Raw genomic sequence first — 22,680 nt, 5'->3', positions numbered from 1 at the left:
TTCAGGACAGCAGCCTAGCTCCAACCATCTTCAACAGCTTTATCAATATCCACCCAACTTCATAAGGCCAGAGCTGAGGGCTTTTGGTTCATGATTACCTTGTCATGATTGTGTTGCTGTTTGTGAGGGCTTGCTGTGCAAAAGTTGACTTCTGTGTTTCCCACATAACAAGAGTAACTATACTTAGAGCTTTGAGATGTCCTGGGTGGGATTCTCCCCTAACCGGCGGGACGGGCTGTACCGGCGCCGAAGAGTGGCGTGAACCACTCCGGCGTCAGGCCGCCCGGAAGGTGCGGAATCCTCCGCACCTACAGGGGCAAGTACGGTGCCGGCGGGGTTGGCGCCGCGCCATCCAGTGCCGAAGGGCTTGGCGCCGTGCCAACTGGCACCGGAGTGCCTCCGCCGGCCGGCGCGAGTTAGCGCATGCACGGGAGCGTGTGCTGGCGTCGTCCCAGCGCATGCGCAGGGGGGTTCTTCTCCGCGCCGGCCATGGCGGACCATTACACCGGCCGGCGCGGAGGGAAAGAGTGCCCCCACGGCACAGGCCCGCCCGCGGATCGTTGGGCCCTGATCGCAGGCCAGGCCACCGTGGGAGCCCCCCGGGGCCAGATCCCCCGCGCCCCCCCGAGGATTCCGCAGTCCGCCCGCAGAGCCAGGTCCCGCCGGTAAGAACCTGGTGTATTTCGCACCGGCGGGACCTGTTGAAAACAGGCGGCCACTCGGTCCATCGCAGGCTGGAGAATCGCCAGGGGGGCCCCCTGCCAACGGCCTCCGACCAGCGTGGCGTGATTCCCGCCCCCGCCGAAAAACCAGCGCCAGAGAATCCGGCAGCCGGTGGCGGGGCGGGATTCATGCCGCCCCCCGGCGATTCTCCGGCCTGGCGGGGAGTCGGAGAATCTTGCCCCCTGTGTTTGTGAAATGTACTATAGAAATGTAGTAAAACAAAAAATTGTTGGAAATACTCGGGAGGTCGGGCAGCATCTGTGGAGGGAGAAACAGTGTTAATGTTTCAGGTCAAGGTCCTTCTCCAGAACACAGAAGAAGGATCCTTGACCTGAAACGCTCGCGATTTTTCTTTTACCGCAGGTGCTGCGAGACCTGCTGAATATTTCCTTCATTTTCTGTTTTCATTTCAGATTCCCAGCTTCCACAGGATTTTCTTTATGTTGCTGTTTAAATATAAGTATTTTTTTCTTTAAATCTGATCACTCAATTTTAGTCTAAATACAATGAGCTCACTGTTTATTCTTGGTGCCTTTTGAGATGGAATTGAAAACACAGTTGGACAGCCCTTGCAATTTCAGGTGCAAAGGACAATGGTATACGGATCCTGCCATGTGCTGTCACAGTCACATTATGCATATAGGATACATGGATTGTTTATGAAATTGGTCTTTTTACTTACAACACAATGTATAAATATTGGGAGATCCTGAATTAATTCAGTCATTTAAGTGTCACAGTCTTGAATTTCAATTTTATCTGTGCAGGAGAACTTTGAATATCTTAATCCAAAATATGTAGACCTTTTTGTTTGGTGCCTGTGTTCCCCAGGTTCACTCTTCCCTACACATGGTTATTGTGTCTAATCTAATTGATAAACTCATAAAATGTTTTCTGCTGATTAATGCACTTTGATCGCAAGAACTGCCTCTCACCTGTTATTACAGCTAAAAAGTCATTTTACGATATCATTAATCAGGAATAACACAGTTTGTTTTCCTCACCTCAGTTAACTGGGCTTTGAAGAGATGTGCAATACACTCTGGTTTAATTAGGTTCCCACGGAGATGTTTTACAGCATAATGCCACATCTGTTAGCCCTGATTGTGAGAAAGGGTTTGAATTGCTGTTGAGGAGAGCAGCCTGAGAGTGTGCAGTTGTGGTTTTCTGGGTGATTGTCAAGATATGAAAATTGCATTAATGAGGAACCCCCACATCATAAATTGGAGAGAGTGCCATCTGCTCAAAATCAGTACATTCCCTTCTCTTCCTACCCTGCAATCTTATTGCAGGAAATTGCTCTCCCATTAGTGTGAAATTAAATGTGTCAATTAAAAAAAATAAAAAAATTCTCTCCACAATTTTCTCTCCCATTACAAGTTGAGTTAGGTTCCCCTGATGTTAGATTAAGTTCCAGCAATGTCGGGGCCCATTTGTACCTTCCCCACATTTCTATCCTTAAAGTTTAAGCCAAGACAATGGCAACAGGTTATTCAGCGAAGAGAGCATTAAATCTCAACCTCATTCTTTCCTCACTCATTGGGCGGGATTCTCTGATCCTGAGGCTAAGTGTTGATTAACACGGCCCCGGGATCAGCAATTCTGGCTCCTACAGGGAGCCAGCACGACGCTGGAGCGGTTCACACCGCTCTAGCTGCTGATCCCGGTGTGGAATGAGCGCCGGGGGATACGCGCATGCGCAGTGGGTCCAGCGCGACCCCGCGCATGCGCAGTCCCACCGGCGCAGTTTTCGCACATGTGAGGTGTCTCCCTTGTCCGCGCCGGCCCCGACGCAAATGGCGCAGGACTACAGGGACTGGAGCAGAAGAAAGGAGGCCAGCAAACAGAGAGCCCCCCCCCCCCCCCCCCCACAGGCTGACACCCATCCCTTCCACGCTGAGTTCCCACCGGCTGAGAACAGGTGTGGACGGCGCCAGAGGGACTCAGCGTTTTCACGACGGCTGCTCGACCCATCCCGGGCCAAGAATCGGTGGGCCGGCCGCATGGAGCGGCCCGCGCCCGGCACCGCACCAACCACGCACCAACCATTTTTTTCAGATGGTCTAATGAGCTCAGCAGTTTGCAAATTATACCTGTTCCATTAACCTCTGCTTTTTTCCAAAATTGAAATGTTTTCACCGAGTTGAGGAAGTGCTCGGTTTGCCTCTGAGTGGCATTTAGCAAGATTGACTGCGTATTTGTGAGCTGTTATTTTCCATAGTTGCAGCATCTTGCCTCAATAATGGTGTCACGTAGAAAACAGAAAATACAAATATACGTACAGCCTCCTGTTAAAGTTGCAGTTATGATCTCAAAAGTAGTCCGCATATTTCACCTTTGCCTACACGCACCTTTTTGTTTCTTCTTAATTGAGAAACTTAGGTGGAAGTGTCTTTCAGCAGCAAGGCTGACAGGAATCAGAGAAAAGTAATGAATATACGATGACAGGATTTAATCTCGGAGCCATGTGGGCAGCAAGGTAGCTCAGTGGTTATCACTGTTGCTTCACAGCACCAAGGACCCAGTTCGATTCCCGACTTGGGCCACTGTCTGGGTGGAGTCTGCATATTCTCCCTGTGTGGTTTTCCTCCAGGTTCTCCAGTTTCCTCACACAAAAGTCCCGAAAGACGTGTTTGTTAAATGAATTGGACATTCTGAATTCTCCCTCATTGAAGTGTTAATGTAAGCCTACTTGTGACACTAATAAAGATTATTATTATTGTTATTAAAAGATGGGGAAGAACGAAGTGCAATGAAGAATTTTAGTTTTGAAGTCCTGGAAAAGAGTGAGTTACAGTAGTTTACATTCTGATTTCAACACAGTGAGAATGCTGGGGGAAAGGCAATACACGTAAGACACCAGGGGCGTCATTCTCCGCCGGCGGGAGTCTCCGTTTTGCCGGCGCCCGGGGGTTTCCCGATGGCGTGGGGCTGCCCCACAATGGGAAACCCCATTGACCGACCGGTGTTACGGAGACTCCCGCCGGCCGGTTGGCGCAGAAATGTGGCGGGGCGGGTAGGAGAATTTCGCCCCATATTTGGAGTGTAAGTGGAACAAAAGAAGAATATTAAGAGGAACACTGACAATACTGAAAAGAGAAGCAAAATTGTAACAGAGAGTTGCAGCCTTGAGGTGACATTGAGATAATGGATTGGACATTAATGGATTGGACGTTATGCTTTGAATGTAAGGTGTCATTTTTTTTCTTGCATGGGGAAAATCTCAGAATTGTTTAATTATTCACATACATGGTATGTTTTTGGTTTAACACAGTGGGCTAAATAGCTGGCTTGCAATGCAGAACAATGCCAGCAGCGTGGGTTCAATTCCCGTACCAGCCTCCCCGAACAGGCGCCGGAATGTGGCGTTGTAACTTCATTGAAGCCTACTTGTGACAATAAGCGATTATTATTATCATTATGAGTCAAGGAAAATGTAGGAAAGCCGGTTTGGATAGAGTCATCTTTTCTTTGACTACACTGATATTAACCATGAAATTCAGTGTTCCCATATCAGTCTCTTTATTCTTCCTTTCAGGGGAACACTAATGCCACTTCTGAGGGCTGTATGCAGCTTGCGTACCGATGGCATGAAAGCCTCTGTCGGACTTTACTCTCTGCCTACAAAGGACTCCTTTGCCACTTCAGCGCAATCATGAAGCAGATCCCAGAACTGCATCAGATTCAACTTGGTAAGAGGGGGAGCTGTTTCATAAAACATATTCACTGTTGTCTTTCACTGCCACTCCTTTTTCAGAAGCTGAAGACCCAGCTATACCATTCTCTGTGGGCAGGTAGTGTAGTGGTTATGTTACTGGACTGAGAAGATGAGGGCTGAATTTTCACCTTGGGTTTGGGTATTCCATCTATCTAAGCTGGCTTGAGGCAGCATTGGAGGAAAGCAGGTTAGTTAGTAGGTCTATCTCTGTTCTTGCAGGCATCAGTCCGGCTCTCCATATTATTCTTATGCCCCCCACCCCCACCCCCTCATCCATGCAGTATCCCACATGTATACTCCATAGCCACACACCCAGTACCTACCTCAGGATCCTTGCAATATCAATGGGAAATTCTTGAAGTGGTCATGCAGAAAATTAAACTTCAAACAGTCAAAGAGAGCTGTTATTCAATCTGACCATCATTTCTACTGCAGATAAAAAACTCCAGACCTATTGAAGAAAGTTAAACTCCCAGTTAGTCAATGAGTTGCAAAAGAAATTAGCATCTATTCAGAAACCGCATCAACGGCAAGGTTGTGGAATAATAACCTCTTAAAACTTCAATACAAATGTGTGCATAATCACAATTAGCTAAGTGCTTCAAGTGCTTTTGAAACTCATCCCAGCATTCATAATAGGATAATCTGTCAAAACAAACCATTATAGATACAGTCAGGGAAGCTTAATGACACCTAGAAAATAGGGGCAGGGTTCTCTGACCCCCGCCGGGTCGGAGAATCCCTGGGGACAGCGCGAATCCCGTCCCGACGACGGCTGCCGTATTCTCCGGCACCGTTTTTCAGGCAGCGGCGGGATTCTCACCGCGCCAACCAGGGGCATTGACAGCGGCCCTCCCGGCAATTCTCCGGGCCATGATGGGCCAAGTGGCCGTCCATTTTTGGCCAGTCTGACTGGCGTGGGTTACTAGGTGAGTATGCATGGGCGGTCTTTTCCGGGGGTGGTGCGGGGGGATCCATCATCAGGGTGCCCCCACGGTGGCCTGGCCCGTGATCGGGGCCCACCGATCTGCGGGCGGGCTTGTTCCATGGGTCCAATTCTTTCGCCGACGTGGAGAAGAGAACCCCCCCCCCCCCGCATGCGCCAAAATTACGCCGCCCATTCCGCGCATGTGCGAACCCGCGCCATCCCTTCGGCGCCAGCTGGAGCGGTGCCAACCCCTCCGGCATCCACCTAGCCCCCGAAAATGCGGAGAATTTTGGCTGTTGACGGCGGAGTGATTGGCGCCGCTTCTCCCGTGACCTGGGAGCATCCCGGCCCAGATATTTGTGTTTTTTCTAAGCTATATCAGATGGACTGTCATTTGGTGAATTCCAGGAGCCAGGTAGCTATTTTAGTTTCTAAGTTAAAACAGAAGGCCAATTTCTTTTCAAAGTTAAAGCACAGAGGAGTTTTAAATCACGTCAAATCATAACACAAAAGTATCTAAACATTTTTTCTCTAGTGCAGCACTTTTTTCAAAGAGAAAAATGTTCAAATACATCTCAATAATTACACAATGCAGATCAATGTAATGGTCAAGTTACCTTTGTAGGATGGAGCCTGTGAACAATTGTTGCAGTAAAATCACATCTAATTTGTAGTGATGATATTTGAAATTATAACAATTCCTTGACTCCGCAGCAGGCTTACCCAAAGGATCCAGAACTCTCTTAACCAACAATCCCACACCAATGGTACTGACCCTTTATTGCACTCTTAATTGGGACCAAATCCACCAGATCCTGTCAGGGCAACTCAGGATGGGCAAGAAATGTAGATCTTAGCAGTGAGACCCATTTCCCGAGATTGTCCAAGTGGCATTTCGTACTGAGAAATTATTTGTCGACTTGAATCTCAGAAGCGATATTTGAACCTGCACACCTAGCAAAAAGCAACCAAAATTTGGTGGCATTTAGTACAGATTTAACATTCTGTGAGTTTGGCAGCTGAAATTACTTGACCATCCTTCCCCGCTGTTACCAGTTCCATGTCATGTCCATAACCTTGCTCTTATTAACTTGCCTTCAATCTCTCTTCACTTTTGCTGCATATAACCTGAATCTTTAGAGAAGGACATCAGCATATAGAGGCATATATATATATCATGCATATAAGCAATATACTCTCAGGCCTATTTTTAATTGTGAGAAAGGCAATAGTTTTACTTCTAATTGTCTGTGACTGAGAATAGATATGTGATACAATGCAGGAGTACAAGATTATGGCAAATGGACCATATCTGACAGCTGAGAGGGTTCCCATTACAGGGGAATACAGATTGCCTCTTACTGGCCTGGGAATGCATTATCTACCTCCCTCCACTTTTGAGAAAACCTAACAGTTCACAGAGGTGGTATGAGTGTTTCCAGAGGCCAGGTAAAATGTGTTATAATTGAAATGTCATTATTTGATTTCAATGTTAGGAGTACCATAAAGCAATGTGTGCTTTGTTCAGATCTGCACGACAAGGAGATGGGGAGTATAATTTATACCCAATGAGTGCACTAACCTGGTAATTTCAATTGACATAATCACAACTGGGTTATGGTTAAAACTAGATATAAATTACATCCTACAATTCTTCAGTACACAATCTGTTCCTCTGGGCAAATTTAGACCTTAGAATGCTGTGATTTAGAAAGGATATACATTGATTTTAAATGTGAACTATGGGCATTACTGTGAAGAGAGGTAGAGTTTCAGACCCTAATCACTGCAACATTTATCTAATGATGTCATCTCCATAAGAAATACTCTTAAAGAAGATATGATTACCAGAAGAAGGCTACAAAGATTGGGAAACTAAAATAAAGACAGCCAATAAAGATCTAAGGAAGGGGCATACAAATTGGCCAGAAGAAAAATTGCAGACTTGAGAATTGGGAACAGTTCAGAATTTAGCAAAGGAGGACAAAAGGGGTTGATTAAGAATGGGAAAGTAGACTTTGAGAGTCACGGGGAGCATTACGGGGAACATTAAAAACTGACTAAAAGGCTTATTTCGGTATGTGAAGACACAGGGCAATTTATAATGGGGATCCAAGAAATGACTGACCAACAAAATACATACTTTGGTTCTGTCTTCATAAAGGAGGACACAGATAACATGCCAGAAATGTTGGGGAACACAGGTTTTAGTGAGAGGGAGAAACTGGAGGAAGTTAATGTTGGTAGGGAAATGGTGTTGAAGAAATTGATTGGAATGAAGGCCGATCAATCCCCAGGGCCTGATAATTTACATCCCAGAGTACTTAAGGAAGTGGCCTGAGAAATAGTGGATGCATTGGTCGTTATCTTCTAAGATTCTATAGATTCTCTAACAGTTCCTACGAATTGGAGGGTGGGCTAATGGAAACCCACAATTTAAAAAAGGAGGTAGAGTGAAAACAGGGAATTATAGCCCAGTCAGCCTGATATCGGTGGTGGGGAACATGCTAAAGTCCATGATAAAAAGATTTTATAGCAGAGCACTTGGTGGCAAGCACGGACAGAGTCAGCATGGATTTATGAAAGGGAAATCATGCTTGGCAAATCCATTTGAATCCTTCCAGGATGTAACTTATAGAGTTGATGATGGGAAGATATGGTTTATTTGGACTTTTAGAAGGCATTTGACAAAAGTCCCACGTCATAGAGGGACTTGTAAAATTAAAGCTCATGGGATTGGGGGTAGTGCATTGAGATTTATAGAAAACTGGTTGACAGACATGCAACAAAAAGTAGGAGTAAGCAGGTACTTTTCCTTCCAAATAGCAGGTAGTGACTAGTGGAGTACAGCAGGGATCAGTGCTCAGACCCCAGCTATTCACAATATATGTAATGCTTTAGATGAGGGAACTAAACATAGTTGATGAGGACTCGTCTCCTGAGGTAGTATGGGCTGAGGTTAGAAATAAGAAAGGAGAAGTCATCCTGTTAGGGGTTTTCTATAGGCCTCCAAAAAGTTCCAGAGATGTAGAGGAAAGGATTACAAAGATGATTCTGGATAGGAGCGAAAGCAACAGGGTAGTTGTTATGGGGGACTTTAACTTTCCAAATATTGACTGGAAACGCTATAGTACGAGTTCTTTAGATGGGTCTGTTTTTGTCCAATGTGTGCAGGAGGGTCTCCTGACACAGTATGTAGATAGGCCAACAAGAGGCGAGGCCATATTGGATTTGGTACTGGGTAATGAACCAGGACAGGTGTTAGATTTGGAGGTAGGTGAGCACTTTGGTGATAGTGACCACAATTCGATTAGGTTTACTTTAGTGATGGAAAGGTATAGGTATATACCGCAGGGCAAGAGCTATATCTGGGGGAAAGGCAATTATGATGCGATGAGGCAAGACTTCGGATGCATCGGATGGAGAGGAAAACTGCAGGGGATGGGCACAATGTAAATGTGGAGCTTGTTCAAGGAACAGCTACTGCGTGTCCTTGATAAATATGTACCTGTCAGGCAGGGAGGAAGTGGTCGAGCAAGGGAACCGTGGTTTACTAAAGCAGTCGAAACACTTGTCAAGAGGAAGAAGGAGGCTTCTGTGAAGATGAGGCATGAAAGTTCAGTTAGGGCGCTCGAGAGTTACAAGTTAGCTAGGAACGAGCTAAAGAAAGAGCTAAAGAAAGAGCTAAGAAGAGCCAGGAGGGGACATGAGAAGTCTTTGGCAGGTAGGATCAAGGATAACCCTAAAGCTTTCTATAGATATGTCAGGAATAAACGAATGGCTAGGGTAAGAGTAGGGCCTGTCAAGGACAGTAGTGGGAAGTTGTGCCTGGAGTCCGAGGAGATTGGAGAGGTGCAAAATGAATATTTTTCATCTGTGTTCACACAGGAAAAAGACAATGTTGTCGAGGAGATAACTGAGATTCAGGCTACTAGACTAGAAGGGCTTGAGGTTCATAAGGAGGAGGTGTTAGCAATTCTGGAAAGTGTGAAAATAGATAAGTCCCCTGGGCCAGATGGGATTTATCCTCGGATTCTCTGGGAAGATAGGGAGGAGATTGCTGAGCCTTTGGCTTTGATATTTAAGTCATCTTTGTCTACAGGAATAGTGCCAGAAGACTGGAGGATAGCAAATGTTGTCCCCTTGTTCAAGAAGGGGAGTAGAGACAACCCCGGTAACTATAGACCAGTGAGCCTTACTTCTGTTGTGGGCAAAATCTTGGAAAGGTTTCGAAGAGATAGGATGTATAATCATCTGGAAAGGAATAATTTGATTAGAGATAGTCAACACGGTTTTGTGAAGGTTAGGTCGTGCCTCACAAACCTTATTGAGTTCTTTGAGAAGGTGACCAAACAGGTGGATGAGGGTAAAGCAGTTGATGTGGTGTATAGGGATTTCAGTAAAGTGTTTGATAAGGTTCCCCACGGTAGGCTACTGCAAAAAATACGGAGGCATGGGATTCAGGGTGGTTTAGCAGTTTGGATCAGAAATTGGCTAGCTGGAAGAAGACAAAGGGTGGTGGTTGGTGGGAAATGTTCAGACTGGAGTCCAGTTACTAGTGGTGTACCACAAGGATCTGCTTTGGGGCCACTTCTGTTTGTCATTTTTATAAATGACCTGGAGGAGGGCGTAGAAGAATGGGTGAGTAAATTTGCAGATGACACTAAAGTCGGTGGAGTTGTGGACAGTGCGGAAGGATGTTACAAGTTACAGAGGGACATAAATAAACTGCAGCGCTGGGCTGAGAGGTGGCAAATGGAGTTTAATGCAGAAAAGTGTGAGGTGATTCATTTTGGAAGGAATAACAGGAAGACCGAGTACTGGGCTAATGATAAGATTCTTGGCAGTGTGGATGAGCAGAGAGATCTCGGTGTCCATGTACATAGATCCCTGAAAGTTGCCACCCAGGTTGAGAGGGTTATTAAGACGGCGTACGGTGTGTTAGCTTTTATTGGTAGAGGGATTGAGTTTCGGAGCCATAAGGTCATGTTGCAGCTGTACAAAACTCTGGTGCGGCCGCATTTGGAGTATTGCGTGCAATTCTGGTCGCCGCATTATAGGAAGGATGTGGAAGCATTGGAAAGGGTACAGAGGAGATTTACCAGAATGTTGCCTGGTAAGATCTTATGAGGAAAGGCTGAGGGACTTGAGGCTGTTTTCGTTAGAGAGAAGAAGGTTAAGAGGTGACTTAATTGAGGCATACAAGATGATCAGAGGATTGGATAGGGTGGACAGTGAGATCCTTTTTCCTTGGATGGTGATGTCTTGCATGAGGGGACATAGCTTTAAATTGAGGGGAGATAGATATAGGACAGATGTCAGAGGTAGGTTCTTTACTCGGAGAGTAGTAAGGGTGTGGAATGCCTTGCCTGCAACAGTAGAGGACTCGCCAACACTAAGGGCATTCAAATGGTCATTGGATAGACACATGGACTATAAGGGAATCGTGTAGATGGGCTTTAGAGTGTTTTCACAGGTCGGCGCAACATCGAGGGCCGAAGGGCCTGTACTGCGCTGTAATGTTTTATGTTCTATGTTCTATAATGGCCAGGATTCTCCAATCCTGCGGCCAATTCTGACGCCGGTGTGAAAAGTGGCGTGAGCCACTCTGGCAGCAACGGGCCTCAACTGCCAGCTATCCACCCTTCCTAGGGGCTAGTACGGCGCCAGGGTGGTGTCCGCATCTCCGGCGCCCGAAAGCTGGCGCGCCATGGCCGGCGCGAGTCCGCGCATGAGTGCCACGGCCGGACCATACGTAACCCACGCCGGTGGGACTCGGCAGGCACTCAAGGCCCGGAGAATCGCTGGCGGGGGGGGGGGGAGGGTGCAGCTTTCAACGCGACCGTCGCAGCGGCGATCCCGCGGGCGCCCGAAAATCGGCGCTGGAGAATCGGCGAGCAGTCGTCGGGGCGGCATGACGCGATTCTGGCCCCCCCCCCCCCCCCCAGCGATTCTCTGACCCAGCATGAATTCCGGCCCATATCTCCAAATTTGCAGATGACACAAAGCTGGGTGGGAGGGTAAAATATGAGGAGGACGCAGAGATGCTTCAGTGTGATTTGGACAAGTAGAGTGAGTGGGCAAATGCAGTATAATGTGGATAAATGTAAGGTTATCCACTTCGGTAGTAAAAACAAGAAGGATGATTATTATCTGACTGCTATAGATTGAGAGAGGGGAATGTACAATGAGACCTGGGCGTCCATGTACACCAGTCACTGAAAGTAAGCTTTCAGGTGCAAAAGACAGCAAAGAAGGCAAATGGTATGTTGGCCTTCATCGTGAGAAGATTCAAGAACAGGAGCAAGGATGTCTTTCTGCAATTATACAGGGACTTATTGAGACCACACCTGGAGTATTGTGTGCAGTTATGGACTCCTTATCTGAGGAAGAATGTTCCTTGCTATAGAGTGCAGCAAAGGTTTACCAGACTGATGCCTGGGATGGCAGGACTGACGTATGAGGAGAGATTGGTTTGCTTAGCTGCAGTTTAGAAGAATGAGGGAGGAATCTCATAGATATCTATAAAATTCTGACAGGACTAGACAGTGTAGATGGAGGCAGGATGTTCATGATGGTGGGGGGTTCAGAACCAGAGGTCACAGCCTAAGGATACGGGGTAAAACATTGATGTACGAGGTAAACTATTTGTACGAGGCAAATTGTTTATAGAGGGTAGTGGGTGCTGGAACTTGCTGCCGGAGGAGGTGGTGGAAGCAGGGACGATAGTGACATTTAAGGGCAATCTTGACAAATACATAAATAGGATGGGAATAGAGGGATATGGACCCCGGAAGTGTCGAAGATTTTAGTTTAGACGGGCAACATGGTCGGCGCAGGCTTTTGGGCATGTGTCCTTCCTCATAATGCTTCTGACAAAAGGCCGACACCAAAAACATTAGCCTGACGTTGCTCTCCCAGACACTGATAGACATGTTGTTTGAAGCTGAGGAAGATAAAGGTGCAAAGAGGAGAGTAGAGGAAATGAGCATTGTGGACCAAATTGCCTTCATTTGTGCTCTTTATGATTCCGATTCTAATTTCACCTTTTTCTGTTTTAAATGATTACATTGTATTATAGCTCTTTTATTGGGGGATAAAATTCTAAAAGACTCTACATTTTTATTGTTTCCAGAGGACTGCCTCATTGAAGAAACACTGTCCCAGCTCTGCATTAACCTACAGGTGAGGAGTTTAATTACTTATGTTAAAAATACCCACTTCATTCTTGGGAGAAACACTGCAGAGGTGAATTGGAACTTTGGCAATTGGGTGATAAGGGCAGCAGTGGATCAGCCGCCCATTATTGGCCATTCAACATCCTACCAAAGTTAAATTTCAGTCTTCGTCGTGACTTGAACTAAACAGGTCAGGATTGAAGGAACAAATTACATAATTCACTGAAAAGTAGGTCGCGAGTATTTTCTATTTGAGATTAAAAATGGTACCAGAGTAGCCTTGGGAAAACATTTCAAAAGCTGTTTTGTATAATTTTCTATGACTCTAGATATTCTCCCAATCAAGTGAAGCTGCCCAGACTCCCAGCTTAACATTTTACAAGACCCTGGGTGGGGTTCTCTGTTCCGGGTGTGGCATGCCCCCGGCGGCAGCAGGATCCTCCCGGCAGCCGGCCAATGTGGTTTCCCATTGTGGGCACTCCCGCGGCGTCGGGAAATCCATGGCCGTGAGTGCACTGCTGGCGAAGCAGAGGATCCTGCCGACAGAGAATCCAGCCCCCTGTTCCTCACATCGAGCGGAGGTTTTAAAATTTGATTTACCGGATGTGGGTGTCACTGGCTCGGCCAAAATCTATTGCCCATCCTTAACTGCCCTTGAGAAGGTGATGGTGAGCTACTGCGTTGAACCGCTGGAGTCCATATGGAGCAGGTACACCCACAGTGCCCTGACGGAGGGAGTTCTCGGACTTCGCCCCAACGACAGTGAAGGAATGAAAGTATTTAGCCAAGTCAGCATAGTGAGTGGCTTAGGAAGGGGGAGGGAAAGGGACTTCCAGGTGTGGTGTTCCCATGTATCTGTGGCCCTTGTCCTTTTAGATGGTCGCACTTGTGGATTTGGAACATGCTGTCTAAAGAGCACTGGTGAGTTTCTGCAGGACCTCTTGTAGGGGCTGTTTAGCACAGGGCTAAATCGCTGGCTTTGAAAGCAGACCAAGGCAGGCCAGCAGCACGGTTCAATTCCCGTAACAGCCTCCCCGAACAGACGCCGGAATGTGGCGACTAGGGGCTTTTCACAGTAACTTCATTTGAAGCCTACTTGTGACAATAAGAGATTTTAATTTCATTTTCATTTAGAGGGTACATACTGCTGCTGTCAATCTGCGGTGGTGGTGGAGAGTGAATCTTTCTGGATGGGATTCCAATCAAACAGAAATGTCTTAATTGTAAGAGAATTAAGCGGTAGGAAGTCTGAGTGCAGTAACTCAGATATTGCTATCAGTGCAAGTGCTATTTCTAATTCCCGTGAGCAACCCAAATTTGAAATTCAGTGTTACCCGATTATATTTGCAGGCAATACTAAATGAGCAGCAATAGCTGAATCTTAGGAGGTCATGGACCGTAAAATGAGTTGAAAGAAATTTAAATGATCAAGTATGTTTGGATACTGGATTGATTGATTTATTGATTGATTTGATTTATTGTCACACGTACCAAGATACAGTGAAAAGTATTGTTCTGCATCTAATCCAGACAGATTGTTGCATACGTGAAAGAAAAAGGACATGCATGAATACACAATGTAAATGCTTTCCTAAGGCAGCGGGAGTTGTAGACAGAGTCAATGGTTGAGATGCGGTTTTGCATGATGGACTTGGCTGTGTTCACGACTCCAACATTTAACCATTGGACCTGACCCCAATATTATTTTAATTTTTAAAACTGAGGAAAAGATATTTCACCCCAGAAGCGAGGACTCTGACCAATAGGTATTTTTTATGTTAAAACACACTTTAATTTAAACACAGAATTAACCACATTGATATTTAAGAAAATAGCTTTCCAATTATTTGTTAAACAGTTCTTAAAAACAAGAAAAAATGTAAACTATCTATACCCGTTACTAACTCCAATTAAGCAACTCAATACACTTCAAATGCCACTTTTACGACCAGACGACATGAATTACGCCACTCAGCTCATCGAGTCTGCTCTGCCATTCAATCGTGGCTGATATGTTTCTCATCCTCTTTCTTCTACCTTCTCCCCAGAACCCCTGATTCCCTTATTAATCAGGAACTATCTATCACTGTCTTAAAGACACTCAGTGATTTAGCCTCCACAGCCTTCTGTGGCAAAGAGTACCATAGATTCACCACCCTCTGGCTGAAGAAATTCCTCCTCATCTCTGTTTTCAAGGATTGTCCCTTTAGTCTGAGGCTGTGCCCTTGGGTTCTGGTTTTTCCTACGAGTGGAAACATCCTCTCCATGTCCACTCTACCCAGGTCTCTCAGTATCCTGTAAGTTTCAAAAGATCCCCCTCATTCTTCCACACTCCAACGAGTACAGACGCAGAGTCCTCAACCGCTTCTCAACTTCATTTGAAGCCTACTTGTGACAATAAGCGATTTTCTTTTCATTTTCATTTCCTTTCATTCCTGTGAACCTCCTCTGGACCCGTTCCAAGGTTAGCACATCCTTCCTTAGATACGGGGCCCAAAACTGCTCACAATGGGGTCTGAACAGAGCCTTATACAGCCTCAGAAATACATACAGAAAGTTAGCCAAAAGATTAGTTGCTTGGCTGTGGCGAGACTTTAGGAGAGAGATCTTTTCAGAAGCAGAACCAATACACTTAGTCATAGATTCATATAGCACAGAAAAGGCCCAACAAGCCTGCACCGGTCAAAAACCGCCACCTAGCTATTGTAATCCCATTTCCCAGCCCTCGTATGCCTTGCGATCGCAAGTGCACATCTGAATACTTCTTAAATGTTATGAGTGTCTCTGCCACCACTACCCTTTCAGGCAGCGAGTTCCAAACTCTCACCACCCTTTGAACAAAAAGATTTTCCTCACATCCCCTCTAAAACTCTTGCCCCTTATCTTGCATCTATGGCCCCTGATCATTAATCCCTCAACCAAGAGAAAAAAAATCTTCCTGTCTACTCGATCTGTTCCCCTCAAAATTTTATAGATCGCAATCATGACCCCCTCAGTGTCCTCTGCTCCAAGGACAAAAAGTCCAAGTCTATCCTATCTCTCTTCATAATTAAAACTCTCCAGCCCAGGCAACGTCCTGGTAAATCTGCTCTTCACCCTTTCCAGTGCTATCACAAACCTCCTGGAATGTGGATTGCAGAACCGCACACAATACTCCAGCTATGGCCTAACCAATGTTTCGGGCAGTTCCAGCATAATCCTCAGCTCTTAGTCTCTGTGCTTCAGCTAATAAAGACAAGTATACCATATGCCTTCTTAACCACTGTATCCACCTGCTCTGCTACTTTAAGGGATCAGCGTACATGCACACCAAGGTCCCTCTGACCCTCAGTGCTCCTGAGGGTCCTGCATTTAACATGTATTCCCTTGCCTTCTTTGTCCTGCCCAAATGCATCAACTCACTCTTATCCAGATTGAATTTCATTTGACCAGCCCGTCCATATATTCTTGTAATCGAAGGCTATTCTCCTCACTATTTACCAGCATACCAATTTTCGTATCATCCGCAAACTCTCCTACATTCATATGTAAGTCTTTTATATCAACCACAAACAGCAAGGCCCAACAATGATCCCTGAGGGACCCCACTGGACACGGGCTTCCAGTCAGAAAAATAGTCCTTGACCACTGCCCCCTGATCCCTGCCATTCAGCCAATCTTGGATCCAATTTTCCAAATTTCCTTGGATCCCATGGGGTTTTACCTTCGCTATCAGTCTCCCACGTGGGACCTTATCGAAAGCCGTGCTGAAGTCCGAGTAGACTAGGTCAAATTAATTTCCCTCATCTACGTACCTGGTCACCTTTTCGAAAAATTCACTCAGGTTGGTCATATATGACCCCCCCCCTCAACAAAACCATGCTGACTGTTCTTGATTTATCCCTGCCTCTCCAAATGCAGACTAATTCTGTGTCTCAGAATTCCTTCCAATAGTTCCCCCACCACAAAGGTCAGACTGACTGGTCTGTAGTTTCCTGGTTTATCCTTTCCTCCCTTCTTGAATAATGGTACCATATTGGCTAACCTCCAGTCCTCCAGCAATTCTCCTGTGGCCAGAGAGGAATTGGAAATTTTTGCCAGCGCCCCAGCTATTTCTTACCTTGCCTCACTTAACCGCCTGCGATATATTTCATCTGACCCTGGAGATTTGTAGACTTTTAAGTCTGCCAGACTACTCAGCACCTCCTCTCTGCCTATATTGATCTCTTTAATTTTCTTTTTAAAAATATATATTTTATTGAAGCATTTGTAATTTTCACAATTTAACATATTGACGTTTCTAAAACAACCGCGCGGGTCGATGCACAAAATACCCCCTAAAATAACAACACACAATAAACCACGTATCCCACTTCTCCCGCCCTATCCCCAATTACCCTGTCCTTATTTAACATTACCATGCCTCCTATTTTCCATCCACCCCCCCTTTTTCCCTTTCCCCCCGTACTGCTGATGTTCAGTTTTTGTTAAAGAAATCGATGAACAGCTGCCAACTCTTGGCGAATCCCTGCATTGATCCCCTTAAAGCAAACTTGATTTTCTCCAGACTGAGAAACACTACCATATCGCTGACCCACACTCCTGATTTCGGGGGCTCCGAGTCCCTCCATCTCAGCAAGATCCGTCTCCAGGCCACCAGGGAGGAGAGAGACAGAATATCGGCCTCTCTCTCCCCCTTTGCCCCCGGATATTCCGACACCCCAAATATTGCTAATTCTGGACTCGGAGTTACCCTACCTTCCAGGACTGCTGACAGAACATCTGCAAATCCCTGCCAGAATTCCCTCAGTTTCGGACATGCCCAAAACGTATGAACATGGTTGGCCGGGCTACCCCCACACCGCCCACACCTGTCCTCCACCTCTTCGAAGAACCTACTTATCCGGGATACCATTATGTGGGCCCTGTGTACTACCTTCAACTGAATCAAACTGAGTCAAGCACAGGACGAGGATACATTTACCCTTTTCAAGGCTTTTTCCCACAGTTCAGTTTCCAGCTCCTCTCCCAATTCCTCTTCCCACTTCCTCTTCACCTCTCTGAGAGGGGCCTCTACCCACTCTAACAATTCCCTGTATATGTCCAAAACCTTCCCACCTCCAACCCCTGTTTTTGACAGCACTTTATCCTGTTGTTCCCTCAGAGGGAAGCGAGGAAAGCTTGGGACCTGTCTCCGTACAAAGTCCCGCACTTGAAGATACCGAAACCCGTTCCCTCCCGGCAAGTCAAATTCCTCCTCTATTGTCTCCAAGGTCGGGAAGCCCTCCTGGATAAATAGATCCCCAAACCTCTCAATCCCTGCGTGCTGCCATACCTTAATACCCCCATCCAGCCCCACCGGGGCAAACCGGTGATTGTCACAGATTGGTGACCACACTGACGCCCCCTCCAGTCTCATATGCTGCCTCCATTGCCCCACACCTTCAGGGCTGCCACCACCACAGGACTTGTAGAGTACCGAGCCGCCGAGAACGGCATAAAGCCTCCAGACTCATACCTTTGCAGGATGCTGCCTCCATCCGCTCCCAGACCGACCCCTCCCCCACTACCCACTTCCTGACCATCGATATGTTGGCAGCCCAGTAATAGTTAATAAAGCTCGGGAGAGCCAATTCCCCCTTCCCCGCGGGCCCGTTCCAGGGGTACCTACTTTACTCTCGGGGTTTTACCCGCCCATATAAACCTCGATATCGCGACATTAATACTTCTGAAAAAAGCCTTTGGGACAAAAATCGGGAGACACTGGAAAAAGAAACGCAGTCTCTGAAGAACAGTCATCTTCACCGTCTGAACCCTCCCCGCCAGCATCAGTGGGAGCATGTCCCATCTACAAAAATCCCTTCTCATTTGATCCACTGCTTTGCCCAAATTTAACTTGTGAAGCTGCCCCCAATCCTTGGCCACTTGAATCCCCAGATACCTAAAACTCTTCCCAACCACTTTAAAAGGTAGCTCCTTCAGCCTCCTTTCCTGCCCCCGTGCCTGAATCACTAACATCTCGCTTTTTCCCATGTTTAACTTATAACCTGAAAATCGCCCAAATACTCCTAATACCTTCTTGATTTCGGTCATACCCCCCACCGGGTCCATGATATAAAGCAGCAAATCGTCCGCATAGAGAGAGACCCTGTGCTCCACCCCCCTCTCACTATTCCCCTCCAGATATTTGCTGCTCTCAAAGCCATTGCTGAGGGTTCTATGGCCATGGCAAACAGTAATGGGGAGAACGGGCATCCCTGCCTTGTCTCCTGACAAAGACTAAAGTATTCTGACCAAACTCGGTTAGTTCTTACATTTGCCACCGGGGCCTGGTACAGTAGCTGGACCCACTCCACAAATCCCTGCCCAAACCCAAACCTGCCTAAAAAATCCCATAGATACTTTCACTGCACTCGGTCGAAAGCGTTCTCCGCATTCATGGCAACTACCACCTCAGCCTCGCGCCCCTCCGCCGGCATCATAATTACATTAAAAAGCCGTCTAATGATGGATGTCAGATGCCTGCCCTTTACAAATCCCGTCTGATCCTCCCCAATTATCTCCAGGGCACAATCCTCTATTCGAGTGGCCAGGATCTTTGCCAATAATTTGGCATCTACATTCAAGAGGGAGATTGGCCTGTACGATCCACAGCTCTCCAGATCCTTGTCACACTTCAGGATGAGAGAAATTGATGCCTGTGATAACGTTGGGGGGGAATACTCCCAGCTCCTTGGACTCGTTGAAAGTCTTAACCAGGAGCGGCCCCAGTAACCCAGAGAACTTCTCATAAAATTCCACTGGGAACCCATTAGGTCCCAGGGCTTTACCCGATTGCATCGCCCCCAGTCCATCTATCACCTCCCCAAGCCCAATCGGGCCCTCCAGGGCCTCCACCAGCTCCTCATTTACCTTTGGGAACTCTAGCCTCCCCAGGAATTGATTCATGCCTTCCTCCCCATCCGGGGGTTCCGACTCGTATAGCTAGCTATAAAATTCCCGAACGCGTCATTCACTGACCCCGGGTCCGTCATCATCTTCCCCCTCAAATCCTTTATTTTCCCTATTTCTCTCGCCGCCTCTTGTTTCCTCAGCTGATGTGCCAGCATCCTGCTAGCTTTCTCCCCATGTTCATATATTGCCCCTTTTACCCTCCTCAGCTGTACCTCCGCCTTTCCTGTGGAAAACAGCCCAAACTCCATTTGAAGTCTCTGATGCTCCTTCAGGAGCTCCTCATTTGAAGACTCCGAGTACCTCCTGTCCACCTGTAAAATTTCACCTACCAACCTGTCCAGCTCCGACCGCTCAGTTTTATCCCTGTGGGCTCGAATCGAAATACATTCCCCTCTAATGACCGCTTTCAGTGCCTCCCAGACCACCCAGCTGCAGTCTCTCCCGTGTACTTGATCTTTATGTACCCCCGAATGGCCTCTCTCACTCGCTTACAGATCTCCTCATCCGCTAACAGCCCTGTATCTAGTTTCCACTGTCGGTGCTGGGACATTCCCATGTCTGCCCGTAGGTCTATCCAGTGTGGTACATGATCTGAGACCACAATTGCTGAGTACACAGTGTCCTCAACCCCTGCTAGCAGTGTTTTATTTAGCACGAAGAAATCTATCCTGGAGTACGCCTTATGTACGTGGGAATAGAATGAGTATTCCCTGCTCCTTGGTCTCTTTAATTTTCTTACAATCCTTCTCCCTGATTTCTATACCAAAACTGTCCCTCTCACGAGTGAACACTGACACAAAGTATTAATTTAGGACCCGACCTATATCCTTTGGCTCCACACACAAATTACCATTGTGGTCCTTAATGGGCCCTACTCTTCTCTCTAGTTACCCTTTTACCCTGAATGTACTTGTAAAACAACTGAGGATTTTCCTTTATTTTACCTGCCATTATCCTTCCATGTCCCCTTTTTGTTCTCCTAATTTTCTTTTTAATTTCCCTCTTGCACATTCTACACACTTCTGCTGTTTTGAGCCCTAGATATCTGCCATAAGCCTCTCTTTTTCTCCTGATCCAATGCTGTATATCCCTCGATATCCAGGGTTCACTGGATTTGTTGGTCCCATTCTTTTTCCTTGATTGGAACATGTTGCCCCTGTAATCTCTCCCTCTTTCCTTCCCAATGTTCAGTCACAGATTTACCTATAAATGTCTGCTCCCAGTCCATTCCGGCCAAATCATATCTGATCTTCTTACAATCCGCCTTCCTCCAGTTTAGAACTTTGATTTCAGGCCCATCTTCTCCATAACAATCCTGAACATAACAGAGTTCTAATCACTGTTTGCAAAATGCTCCCTCACTGATACTTCAATCGCTTCCCCAGCGTTGTTACTGAAAATTAAGTCCAGGAGCGCCCTTCTCTTGCAGGTCGTTCTACATACTGGCTTAGAAGGTTCTCCAAATGCATTTTAAGAATTCTGCTCCCTCTAAACCTTTCACACTATGGCTACCCCAGCTAATATTGGGGAAGTTGAAATCTCCCACTATCACTACTCAACTACTTTTACACTTCTCTGAAATGTGCCTACATATCTGCCCTTCTATTTCTCTCGGACTGTTCGGGAGCCTATAGAACATGTCCAACAATGTGATTGCTCCTTTTTGGTTTTTAAGTTCTATCTATATGGCTTCAGTTGAAGAGCCTTCTAAGATGTTGTCCCTCCTTGCTGCTGTAATTGATTCCCTGATCAAAATTGCGACACCCCCTCCTCTTTTCCTCCTTCGTTATCGTGCCTGAGATCCTGTATCCTGGAATGTTGAGCTGCCAATCCTGCCCATCTCTCAACCGTGTCTCAGTGACAGCAATGACATCATACCCCCATGTTTTAATTTGTGCCCTCAATTTATCTGCCTTGTTCGGCAGACTCCTTGCATTAAAATAAATACCAGCCAACCTTGCCAAACCCCCCTGTGGTTTAACTGGTCTAGACATTCTATGCCTTCCTGAGTCACTTGATGTCTCTTCTAATTTTGGCTGTGCATCTATCCCTGCTGAACCTTCTCTCAGCATCCCAGGCGCCTGGCAAGTTAGTTTAAACCCTCCCCAACAGCACTAGCGAACCCTCCTGCAAGGACACTGGTCACATTTCCGTTCAAGTGCAAACTGTTTGCCTTGTACACGTCCCACTATCCTCCAAAATGGTCCCAATGTCCCAGAAAGCTAAAGCTTTTCCTCCTATACCATTGTTTCAGCCACGCATTCATCTGGACTCACCTTCTATTTCTATAGTCATTAGCACATAGCACCGGGAGTAATCCAGAGATTACTACCTTCTGGGTCCTGTTTTTTAATCTATTACCCAACTCCATAAATTCTGCTTTCAATACCTCATCTCTTTTTCTGCCTATATTGTTGGTACCATTGTGTCTCACAATATCTGTCTGTTTGCCCTCAACATTCAGTATGCCCATCTCAACCCAGCAGCATTTGACAAAATTACTGTTCAATTTAAAATCCTTTTGTCTTGTCAGATTAAAATCCTATAGCAAACTGAAAAACTACAGGCAGACCTGGCTTCTTCCATTAATTACATAATTTGTATCCCACTAAGATATTGCATGACCTACTTAGCTGGAACTAAATACAACCGCTCCTAAATTATCTACTCTCCAAGGAATCTCCAGCAATCATAACAATATAACATTAGCCCTTTACATGTAAGCAGGTAAACGGTTAGAATCAATTATGACCTCACCGTTTACGACTTCTTAATTCCAGCTTTAGCGACACACAGTCTGGGCACCTTAACCTAGGTTCTTCAATAATATTACTGTAACAAGTATATCCCTTAACCCAGGCTTTTAATAACATTACTTACTGAAACATACAAATTCTACATTCATCACAAGTTGAAAGAATATATGGCTGATTATAAATATCTGGTGAAGGTTCTGAGGGTTAAGATGGAAGAGATGTAGGAGTCTTAGTAGACATAGCGTTCAACATGTTCAGTGATCTGTAAAGCTATTAGAATGCTGGGTTGAAAACCAGTGGAGTACAAGTCTGAAGAAGTCTGCTTAAAGTTGTAGAGTACCATTATCATTATCAGTTGTAGAGTACCATTATCATTATCAGTTGTAGAGTATCATTATCAGACCACAGAGTGCAAACCTTTGCCAATTATCACCACTTTGTCAA

General features: G+C 46.1%; 1 protein-coding gene across 2 annotated transcripts in view; it reads left to right on the top strand.

Annotated features, from left to right (window-relative positions):
- fam135b (family with sequence similarity 135 member B) overlaps positions 1-22,680 on the top strand; it is a 607,420-nt gene that overhangs the window by 415,503 nt on the left and 169,237 nt on the right. For both annotated transcript variants that reach the window (XM_072468261.1, XM_072468262.1), the window contains exons 8-9: positions 4,262-4,415; positions 12,505-12,554. In XM_072468261.1, coding sequence (XP_072324362.1) covers positions 4,262-4,415; positions 12,505-12,554 — 204 coding nt within the window. The remainder of the gene's footprint in view (positions 1-4,261; positions 4,416-12,504; positions 12,555-22,680) is intronic.

Source organism: Scyliorhinus torazame, chromosome 11, assembly GCF_047496885.1.
Source record: "Scyliorhinus torazame isolate Kashiwa2021f chromosome 11, sScyTor2.1, whole genome shotgun sequence".
NCBI lineage: Eukaryota > Metazoa > Chordata > Chondrichthyes > Carcharhiniformes > Scyliorhinidae > Scyliorhinus > Scyliorhinus torazame.
Note: the sequence above shows the minus strand (reverse complement) of the source record. Positions and strands in the feature narration are given on the sequence as shown.